This window comes from Podarcis vaucheri, assembly GCF_965113315.1.
Source record: "Podarcis vaucheri genome assembly, chromosome: Z".
In the NCBI taxonomy this organism is placed as follows: Eukaryota; Metazoa; Chordata; class Lepidosauria; order Squamata; family Lacertidae; genus Podarcis; species Podarcis vaucheri.
In genome coordinates, this window is record NC_138758.1 from 50,332,415 (window position 1) to 50,344,076 (window position 11,662).

General features: G+C 46.9%; 1 protein-coding gene across 1 annotated transcript in view; it reads right to left on the reverse strand.

Annotated features, from left to right (window-relative positions):
- The window catches only part of TTLL11 (tubulin tyrosine ligase like 11), a 75,416-nt gene extending 64,168 nt beyond the window's left edge, over window positions 1–11,248 (reverse strand). Inside the window, exon 1 of the mRNA XM_082208895.1 lies at window positions 10,759–11,248. Coding sequence (XP_082065021.1) covers window positions 10,759–11,169 — 411 coding nt within the window. The 5' untranslated portion in view covers window positions 11,170–11,248. The remainder of the gene's footprint in view (window positions 1–10,758) is intronic.
- Between the last annotated feature and the right edge of the window lie 414 nt (window positions 11,249–11,662).

Consider the following 11,662-nt stretch of genomic DNA (forward strand, 5'->3'; position numbering starts at 1 on the left):
ATGGTTTTACAAAAGGTGTTGCCTCCTGTGTGTGTGTGAACTCGTGAAAGAGACAGAGAGAGGTCCTGTTGCTCCTAATAGAACTTTCATGGCAACTGGTAGCTATTGCTCAAGGGATCGTAGAATTGTAGAGTTGGAATGGACCCAGGGGTCATCTAGTCCAACCCCCTTCAACCACAGATAAAGAAACCCTGGCAGATGGCTGTCCAAACTCATAATGTGTTCCAGCAGATATTTTGGCACCTGTGTGCCCCCCTTCACACTGAGGAGATTTCACCACTCCCATATCCAAGAATCTGCTGATGTTCTCTGCTGATTCTCGAGAGTGGAGGGGCGGTTTCTGCTCTCTACTTATTCCGCTCCAGCCTCACATCGAAGGAGAGACAGAGACTGAGTGTTAGAGAGAGATCGTGTGTATAGATAAGGTTGCTGCTAAGAGCAGCTGCAGACACTCAGTGCAGTTCAGAATTTTTCGTTTAGACCTCATTTAGCTCTGTATATAGTTGTGTATTATAGTTGTAGACAGAATAAAGAAGATATTCTACAGAGCTGCTCTCCGAATTGTTTATGCTCTGCTATACTCTGCCGTGCGACGACTGTCTTCTTGTGGAAGTGAATCCGGTGCTCACAACTCTTAAGCTGTGAGTCCACAGCACTTTGACCTGTTCCTGTGTAGAAGGTGGTCTCTGGAAGTGCTACCCAGCTCGCCTAGCCCAGTCGGGGCTGAGGTGGATGAGTCCAGTCCATGGCACTAGCTCAAGGGCGATGCTCACACACACACACACCATGCAACCTCACTATGGCATTTTCAATGTTTGCACAACACCTAGCACTCAGCAGCGATCATCACCACCACCATCATATTGAATTTCTACAGCACTGGGCATGTGGCAACAATTATAAAAAAGAAAAAGGAGTATTTCCACATTTGTAGAACACCAAGCTCTCACCAAGCCCCCAGCCAGCACGGCCAATGGTCAGGGATGACACGAACCTGAAGGACCATGTGGTGTAGTGGTTAGAGCAATGGACTAGGGCATGGGAGACCAGAGTTCAAATCCACCCTCAGCCATGAACCAGCTGGGTGACCTTGGGCCGGTCTTCCTTCCCCTCTCTCTCTCCTACTAAACCTACCACACAGCATTATGGTTGTGGGAATAAAATGATGAGGGGGAGAACCCATGTACACTACCATGAGCTCCTGGGAGGAAAAGGTAAATGCAATAACTAAATTGACCTGATATCTTTCCGCAGGGGCTGCAAGACAGAGCTGTTCCACCTGGCCTTTGGTTTGGACTCAGTCTGACCCTTATGTTTCCCTCCCCTTATGGTCTTGATCTATGGGCTACTTATAAAATGAGGCTGCATTTTAAATTGCATTTTAACCTGTATTTTAAATTGCTTTTTTTCTATTATGTTTTTACTGTAATTTTACTAGTGTTAGCCGCCCTGAGCCCAGCTCTGGCCGGGGAGGGTGGGGTATAAATAAAATAATAATAATAATAATAATAATAATAATAATAATAATAATAATTGTAGTCCAGCAGAAGTTGGATGGCTACCTGCCAGGGGATTCCTTAGCCGTGATGCCTGAACTGCTGGGGTTGGGCTAGATGACCCCTGGGGTGCCTTCCACCTCTCCCCTTTCCTTCTCCCTTCTGCTTCCCTCTAAAGCAGAGACAAGGAATGAGGGGCCTTCCAGATCCTGTTGGACTCCAAGTCCCATCATCCCCAGCCAGCGCTGCCAACCGTAGGGGATGATGGGAGTTGGAGTCCCGTGACTTCTGGGGCCGGGTGCTGCTGAGAGCCTGGCTGCTCAGAGGCCTTAATCCCACCGATTGCCAGCTGCTGGGGGGCAGGAGAGGGCGAAGGCCGTTGTCTCCTCCATGTCCTACCAGGGGGGCCCCCAGCGTGGCCCCTGGGAGAAACTGTAATGCAGCTGGGCTCTTCCCACGATCGTGGCACCGTCTTGGGCAAGACAATGTGAGAAAAGAGGGAGCAAGGCATTTCTCTCTGGTGCAGAAATGCCGCAGGTGGCAGGTCCAAAGTGCTCAAGAAACAAAACAAAACCACTTTCCTAAAGCAACGGGGCCAAGCTAACTAGAATAAATAAGTCTGTGGCCCAACAGAGGCTTGTGCGCCACGACGGCCCTCATGCCTGACCACTGGGCATGCTGGCTGCAGGGAGATGGAACCAAATATTACTTGGGAGAGCTGCAGATTCCCTACCCCTGAAATAAATAAGTCGATCTTGCTTGTGAACTTGCATACGTTCTCATGCAACCATGGGTAATCAAGGGGGCAGCCAGCGATTTGTGTGTTGCCAAAGACATGAGCAGGAATAAAAAAAAATCCTTCCAGTAGCACCTTAAAGACCAACTAAGTTCTTGGTATGAGCTTTCGTGTGCATGCACACTTCTTCAGATACTTATGGGCAACTGTGCCCCCCCCCCATGGAAGATACTTATCTGAAGAAGTGTGCATGCACACGAAAGCTCATACCAAGAACTAACTTAGTTGGTCTTTAAGGTGCTACTGGAAGGAATTTTTTTTATTTTGACTATGGCAGACCAACACGGCTACCTATCTGTAACATGAGCAGGAATTACATTTATGGAATTACAAAGCTGGAAGGGACTCGCAAGGGCCATCTAGATAGTCCATGTTCCTACAACGCAGGAATCACGGCTACTGATGACGCAACAGCCACTGACCACAGGAAAGGCAGCCAGGATTCTGAGGCCCAGCGAGACTGGAGAGGTCCAGCCACAAGGCAGCTAGAATGAGAACCATAATTAAAAACACAGGTACAGATAAAAGGAGGAAGGCAGGGACGCAGAGGAAGAGCAACCCAGGCAGGGGGTCAGGAATGAGGGCAGAGAGCCATACAGACCAGGGTCTGCCTGGCAGAAACTGATGACAAATACCCCTTTGCTTTCGATTTTACTATTCCCCAGTAATCCTGAGATAAGCATTTCTCTATTGACTTCTATCTTAACCTGAAACACATCAGAAATAACCTTTATAATATTTCGCTAATATTCCTTTACACAAATACACTCCCACCACATATGTGCATATACCCCTAACCACAATGCCAACACTTAGGACTCAATCCTTTAACTATATATGCCAGTTCTATACTATTGCAATAGGAAATTCCTACTTAATTCTTTATGTTTATCCATTTTTATTTTATCTATACTCTTTGGCATAAAATTATGATATTAGCTGGTACGCTTGTTATTGCATTAGGATGGAAAGAAAAAGATAAATGGACAATGGAAAAATGGAATTACTATGTTTTTGAATATATACAATCTGATATATTTGAACAGGTAATGACGGAAGATACAGTGGTGCCCCGCAAGACGAATGCCTCGCAAGACGGAAAACTCGCTAGACGAAAGGGTGGGTTTTCCGTTTTTTGAGCTGCTTCGCAAGACGAATTTCCCTAAGGGCTTGCTTCGCAAGACGAAAACGTCTTGCAAGTTTGTTTCCTTTTTCGTAAAACCGTTAATACCCAGGGTGCATTGCTTGAAGAGGTGCAGTTGCAACTTGACTTCGAGGAGCAACTCATAGCACACGGTGTGGTAGCCTTTTTTGAGGTTTTTGAGGACTTTGCTGATTTTTGAAGCTTTTCCAAAACTTCTTTTGCAGCCATTTGGTAAGTTAAACTTTTAAAACTTTTTGGGGGTTTTGGGGATTTTGGGTTGGAGTGTTTGGAATTCAAGGACTTGGTGTTGGGTAGAGGTTTGCAAGAATCTGGGAGCTTGTGTGGGTTTTTTCTGCATTTTTATGATTTTTTGTGACCATTGGGGCACTGCTGTTTTTTTAAAAAAAATCTGGGTTTGAATTTCTGTGTGGTGGGCGGCTGGGGGAACAGTTGGGGAGGGGTTTGCAAGAATCTGGGAGCTTGTGTGGTTTTTTCTAAATTTTTATGATTTTCTGTGACCATTGGGCCATGTTGTTGTTTTTTAAAAAAAATTCTGAGTTTGAATTTCTGTGTGGTGGGTGGCTGGGGGAACAGTTGGGGAGGGGTTTGCAAGAATCTGGGAGCTTGTGTTGTTTTTTCTGAATTTTTATGATTTTCTGTGACCATTGGGCCATGTTGTTATTTTTTCAAAAAAAAAATTCTGAGTTTGAATTTCTGTGTGGTGGGTGGCTGGGGGAACAGTTGGGGAGGGATTTGCAAGAATCTGGGAGCTTGTGTGGTTTTTTCTGAATTTTTATGATTTTCTGTGACCATTGGGCCATGTTGGTTTTTTTTTAAAAAAAAATTCTGAGTTTGAATTTCTGAGTGGTGGGTGGCTGGGGGAACAGTTGGGGAGGGGTTTGCAACAGTTGGGGAGGGGTTTGCAATTTCTGTGTGGTGGGTGGGTGGCTGGGGGAACAGTTGAGGTTTTTGAAGACTTTGGTGATTTTTAAAGCTTTTCCAAAACTTCTTTTGCAGCCATTTGATGATTTTGAAGACTTTGGTGATTTGCAGCCATTTCGTAAGTTAAACTTTTAAAACTTTTTTTGGGGGGGTGGATTTTGGGTTGGGTGTTTGGAATTCAAGGACTTGGTTCTGGGTTTGAATTCCTGTGTGGTGGGTGGCTGGGTGCTTTTGAATTTTTTGGGTGTGAAGCACTGATTTCTTTTTCTTTTTCTGAGTTTACGAAGCTAGGAGCTGTGCTGCCATGGGACCCAAGAAGACTGCTGCTGCAGAGGCTGGCGAGAGGAAGAAGGAGAAGGTGACGCTGGAAATTAAGAAGGAGATCATACGGAAGCACGACGGCGGAATGTGTGTGACGGACATCGCCAGGGAGTACGGCAGGAACCCATCGACCATCGGCACCATCCTGAAGATGAGGGAGAAGATCCTTGCGACTGATGCAGCCAAGGGAGTCACCAGCTGTTCTGGAGGAGGTCGAGAAGTTGCTGCTCATCTGGTTAGAAGAGAAGCAGCGTGCAGAGGACACAGTGACTGAGGCCATGATTTGTGAGAAGGCCAAGGCCTTGCACGCAGACCTCGTCCGGGAACAGCCAGGAACCTCAGGCGAGCCAGAAGTCTTCAAGGCAAGCAGAGGCTGGTTTGACCGGTTCAAGACAAGATCTGGAATCCACAGCGTGGTCAGGCATGGAGAGGCTGCCAGTTCTGATGTTTCTGCGGCTGAAGACTTTGCATTGGAGTTCCTGGAGGCTGTGAAGACGGAGGGCTACGTTCCACAGCAGGTCTTCAACTGCGACGAGACCGGGCTGTTTTGGAAGAGGATGCCCAAAAGGACTTTCATCACTCAGGAGGAGGCCAAGTTGCCTGGCCACAAGCCCATGAAGGACCGTCTGACCCTGCTCTTCTGTGCCAACGCAAGCGGCGACCTGAAGATCAAGCCCCTGCTGGTGTACCACTCGGAGAACCCACGGGCCTTCAAGAAACACAAGGTCGACAATGAGCGGCTGAGTGTCATGTGGCGATCCAACAGTAAGGCTTGGGTCACACGTGTGCTGTTTGTGGACTGGGTCAATCTTGCTTTTGGCCCTGCTGTCAAACAGTACCTGCTGGACAACGACCTGCTGCTGAAGACTTTGCTTCTGATGGACAATGCTCCTGCTTATCCTAAAGGCCTTGAGGAGGACTTGTTGGAGGAGTTCAGCTTCATCAACATCATGTTCCTGCCGCCTAACACCACGCCACTGCTCCAGCCGATGGATCAGCAGGTCATCGCCAATTTCAAAAAACTCTACACCAAGGAGCTTTTCAGGCGATGCTTCGAGGTGGCTGATTGCACCACCATCACCCTGCGGGAATTCTGGAAGGACCACTTCGACATTGTCACCTGCTTGAAGATGATCACCACGGCCTGGAACGGGATCAGGCAGAGAAATTTGAATTGCGCTAGGCGCAGCCTGTGGCCGGACTGTGTGGCACCAAGTGACTCTGATGCACCAGAGTCAACAGTGGTGCAGGACATTGTTGCCTTGGGGAGGACCATGGGCCTGAAGGTCACAGAGGAAGACATCAGCGAGCTGGTGGAGGAGCACGACCACGAGCTGACCACCCAGGAGCTGGTCGAACTGCAGGCAGAGGCTGCGCAGGAGCAGGCCTCGCTGGAAGAGGAGGAAGCAACTGAGGAACGGCTGTCCTCCAAAGAACTGAGGGACATTTGCATGAAGTGGAAGGATGCGCAGGCTTTTGCACAGCCGCACCACCCTGACAAGCACATGGCACATGACCTTGCGAACACTTTTGATACGACGGTCATGTCGCCTTTCAGGGAGGTGCTGAAAAGGCGGATGAAGCAGCAGACCATGGACAGGTTCTTCAGCAAGAAGCAAAGAGTGGAAGAGGAACCTTCTTCGAGTTGTCCCCCAGAGTCTTAGAAAATGTACTGTACACTTTGTTGATTTTTTAATGTTTTTCTGTCATGTTTAGAAACTTAAATTATTGTTCCTTCAATTTTTGAAATGCTCTTTACAGTATGTGTGACTTTAAAGAGCACTTAATAAACTCTTGTTGTACCAAATTTGGCTTTGTTTGGACTTTTTTTGACCATAGGAACACATTAATTGGATTTCAATGTATTCCTATGGGATTTCATGCTTCGCAAGACAAAAAATTCGCTAGACGAAAAAACTCGCGGAACGAATCAATTTCGTCTTGCGAGGCACCACTGTACATGGGAAAACAAATGTCAAAAGATTGTGAATAAATGGACAAGTTATAGGAATTGGATAGCGAAGGGGAAGCCAACCCAAGCATCCAAATTAGAATGAATAATCTGTGCACATGGATAAAGATCTGAAGAGAAAACAAGTTTTGAGAGGAGGGGTTAAAAGGGGGGAGGAAGGGGAAAATTAGGATAAATGAGTAGGGACAAAAGTATATACTGTTATGTATGACTAATAGGAGGATTATTTTGATGCATGTTATTGTTAGATTTTCGGCTAAATTGGGTTTTTTTTGTAAGTTATTTGACATCCCTGGATGAAAGTGTGATCATAAATCAAAACAAAACAAAACAAAATACCCCTTTGCTGTACTCTTCTACGGAAAGGAGACCCTCCCCAAAACACGTTGCCTGCATGGCCCAGGGGACACGATCCTGGAGTGCAATTAAAGTCTCCACTCAGTAAGTTGGCAAAGCTGACGGGGAAGATCCAGAATCGTCGTGATGAACTGTTTCAGAAGGACTGGAGGAAATTTATACTTTATTTGAAAGAAAATTGTAAAAATTTGAAAACGTTTGTAGCTTTAACATGAAATGTTTGGTAATATGAAATTAAGGAGCTAATTTACATATAAGAGGGTGAATGTTAAAAATTGATACCAGGTATATAATGTATGGAGCAGATATAAAGATCTCTTAGTAAGAAAAACACCCAAATGGATTTCGCCAATGGAAGCACAGGCCCCCAAAAAGTTAAATATGGAAAATAAATGGTTGAGATACTCAGATTTATTGTTAGAGGATCAGGAAGGTTTTAAATTAAAACCGTTTGAACAAATTAAAGATAAAGTGAATTGGCTGCAATGTTATCAAATTAAGGAATTATATAAGATTGATAAGAGAAATGGTTTTGCAACAGAAAAAACCAAATTGGAAACGGAGTTGTTAGATACCAAAGTCAAGAATATGTCTAAAATGTATAATTTGCTGTTGGAGTGGCATACAAAGGATGAACAAGTTAAATCGCTAATGATTGACTGGGCATGAGATGTGGGACATAATATAATGTTGGAGGATTGGGAGAGGTTATGGAAGAAAGGGGTTAAGTTTACTGCATGTACGATATTAAAGGAAAATATTATGAAAATGATGTATAGGTGGTACTCAACCCCTGCAAAATCAGCAAAGATTTATCACAATAATGATAATCTTTGCTGGAAACGTAAAGAAAAAGAGGGTACCTTTTTTCATATGTGGTGGACCTGTCCCAGGGTGAAAGACTTCTGGGAGAAGCTTTATAATGAATTGAAAAAAATGTTGAAATATACATTTATTAAGAAACCAGAGGCCTTTCTTCTTGGAATAATAGGTTTGGAATTGCCCAAGAAAGATGTTAAATTATTTTTGTATGCCACAACAGCTGCTCGAATTTTACTAGCTAAGAACTGGAAAACACAAGAACTACCAAGAGTGGAAGATTGGCAGATGAAGATGTTGGACTTTTGGGAGCTGGCCGACCTGAGTGGAAGAATCCGCGACCAGAAAGAAGAGGAATATCAAGAAGATTGGAGGAAATTTAAGGAAGGACTATTTGAATAAACATTGTAATATAAAAAATTAGAAAGCACTTGAAAGTACTAAATAGGCCTAGGACTAAATTAGGATTTAATTTAATAAATGGGATTCAGAACAGTAAGAAAAGTGAATAAATTTGATTATAATTGGAATATTGCTGTTTAATGATGATATTGGAAAGCTGTTATATTCAGATACAAGGAAACTCAGAAGGGAGGGACTAGAGGAAGTCAATTAACATGTTCATAAGGTTGGGTTTTTTAAACAATTAAGTTCGTTTTTATGGTTTGTTTGTTGTTTTTCTTTGATGTATTTTTTGTGTGTGTTTGTTCTGGTTTGACCTTTGGTTGTGCAATGGTCGTTGCAATATTTCTTACAACTTTGGAAAATTTAATAAGAATTATGGGGGTGAGTGAGAAACCAAAGGAAGGGGGGGGGATTGATACCAGGTAAAGAAGTGGTTATAGAAATGCGACGGATTTGTTAAAGATATGTGGAAGTCAGAAAGAGGTTGATGCTCTTTCTGAGCAATATTTTAAGTTGTGGATTTACGTAATGAAAATGAAATGTAATATGGAAAACTCAATAAAAATTATGGTTAAAAAAACACAGTCTCCACTCAGTCATGAAGCTCAGTGTGTGGCCTGAGTCTCCTCGCAGGTTTCCCACAGTGGGCATGTGGCTGGCCACTGTGAGAACAGGACGCTGGACTAGATAGGGCCCCTGTGGCCTGATCCAGCAGAGGCTCTTCACAGGTTCTTAAAAAATAAATAAAACTAATTAGCGGCATGATGAATGGCTTCAGTACCAGCCAAATTGAGGTGCGTCAATTTTTTATCGTTTCCGCTCTGTTTGCAGGAAGAAGGGGGGGCAGCCCAGTTTTGTTCTTAGGTGCCAGCGCAAGGGTTGGACTCTGCTCTACTCCTGGTCAATGCCTGCACAATGAAAACCAGAAAGGCACCATTTGGCTGGGGTCCATTCGTGCCTCATTGGTTGCCAGCAGTGAGGTCAAAGGCATTGCACGGTGCAGTGATGTCACAATAAGCATTGTACTCATCTAGACATTATGAGGAAAGCAAGGAGAAATTGACCCAGAGCTGCAAAACGCAACACACACCAGGAGGTCCTGGTACGTGTCCAGTTTAGACTTCCCCAACTTTCCTATGCTGGTGGGGACTGATGGGAGCTGGAGTCAAAACAGAGTTTTGAGATAGACAGACCTTTTGCTTGCATCCATCATCCTTGGCCATGTGGCAAGGGGCTGATATTCTAAACATTTAGCCAGGCCCCTTAAATGCAGAGAGAGATGTGTTCCAGGAAGAGCCTGGAGCCTTGCAAAGTTCATTTGTTTACCAGGAAGAAGAGAAACCACATCAGAAAAGTTAGACTGTGTTGCCACTGCACAAAAGAAAACAGAGATCCTGTCTTCAGAATCAGGGAACTGATGCATAATCAAAGCTGCACGGGCATCAGTCTTTGCCCAGCCAGTGCCCTCCAGCTGTTGGTGAAGGCTGGCGTACACTATGAGTTTACCAAGCCATGGTCAATACAAACCAAGGTTGGTACTTTAACAACAACCTCTGGTTTCAGATCCTGCTTGGTTGGCTGGCAACAAACAAACCATAGTTAAGAGTCGCTGCACAGTGTTCAGAAGATCATATAAACCATAGTTTAATAAATCATAGCATGGAATGAACCAAGTCAGTGTTAGCTGAACACACGACGGGGGAGGGGGCAGCTGTGGGGATAAGCTTAATTTACTCTCCGCTCTCTTAAATTGTGGGGTGGGGGTACTGCTATTATAGTAGGTGTTTTTGTGTTTTTATACTGCAAACTGCCCTGTGATCCTCGGATGAAGAGCGGTATAGAAATTTAATAAACTAAGAAGAGCCCAGCTTCAGGATCAGGCCCATGCCGCCCAGCCAATGGTGGAGGAAGTGGGGTGCAGCCCACCTGGGGGGAACACCCCTGAGAGGGAGTGACATCATCGCTCCACCCCCTGGGGTGGCTAGCCCCGCCCCCAGGTGCCCAGCTTGCGCACTGCCTCCGCCTCTGAGTCCAGCATCCTGTTCTCACAGTTTCCAACCAAGTATTAGTTTACTGTCGTTAGCAGCTCTAAGCCCAGCTTCGGCTGGGGAGGGCAGCATATAAATAAAATATTATTATTATTATTATACGTCCAAAGTCGTCTAAGAGCCAAACTTAGTACCTGTGGGCAATGAGTTGCACAGCAGCGTCCCACTCCCCATGCCGTGCGGCCTGCCCACCCCCAAATTAGGGCGGGGGCTTCTACTAGGTGTGGCGGCTCAGGGATGGGCGAACCTGCGTCCCTCCAGCTGCGCCAGGACTCCAACTCCCATCAGCCCCCGCCAGCCAGGCCAACGGCGGGGCATGATGGGAGTTGGAGTCCCGTTCCACCCGCGGTCTCCTCCAGCTGCGGAGCTGCTCTTGCGATGGGGAAGGGGGGGGCTTCCACCCGGGCCAAGGCATGGGGGCGCTGCTGGCTCCTCTCCCCGCGCCCTTCCCCGCTTACCTCTTTCCAACGCAGCAGCTTGAGGCTGCGCTTGAGCGGCTGGAGCGAGGTGCGCGCCTTGGAGCTGTCCACCGTTACGGGTCGCGGGTTCCTGCGCGGGTGCGGCCGGGGCCCCGGAGCCGCGGGACCCTTCTTCTTCCTGGGCGGCGGCTCCTTGGGCGCTGCGCCCCGGCGCCCGGCAGAGCCCAGCCGCGCCACGGCACCTGCCCGAGCCGAGGGCGCAGTGCCAGGGGCTCTTCTTGGAAACGCCGCCGCCGCCGCCCCCTCCACGCCCACCGGCTGACCCTCCGGCCGCGGCGGCAGCGGACCCCCCGCCGCCCCCTTGCACTCCTCCTCCTGCTGCTCCTCCTCCGCCGCCTTCCTCTCCCCGCGCGCGGGGGCGGCGTCTGCGTCTCCCACCGGCATCTCCATCCTCAGGCTGGCGGTGGCGGCGGCGGCGTCTTGGGCTGCTCGCTCCTCCTCCGTTGCCGGCACTGGGGAAACTGAGCATGCTCCCCGGAGGGAGCCTTCTTTGTGGCTTTGTTGCGGCGACGTGCGCGCAACCGAAGAGCCTGCGCGCCCCCAAGCACAGCATCCACCTTTTCCCCTTAAAGCGCCTGCCTGTGTTAAGTGTTATTAGTCAGCTCAGTTCCCCATCACCTCCTCTCTTCCATTTGTTTCTGCCTCAGTTTGCCTCGGCGCGCTTTCAACTTTTTTCTTTCTGCCTCAGTTCCCCCATGTGTTTTTTTTCTGCCTCGGTTTTCCTATGCCTTCTGCTTTAAGCTTCTCTTAAGTTTGCTTCCACTTCAGTTTCATTCATATATATTTTTTTAAAAAAAATTCTTCCTCGGTTTCCCTCAAGATTTTTCTTTCATCTTTCGCATTTTTCTCTCCCCCCCCCATTTTTTTTTATTGATTTCCCAAA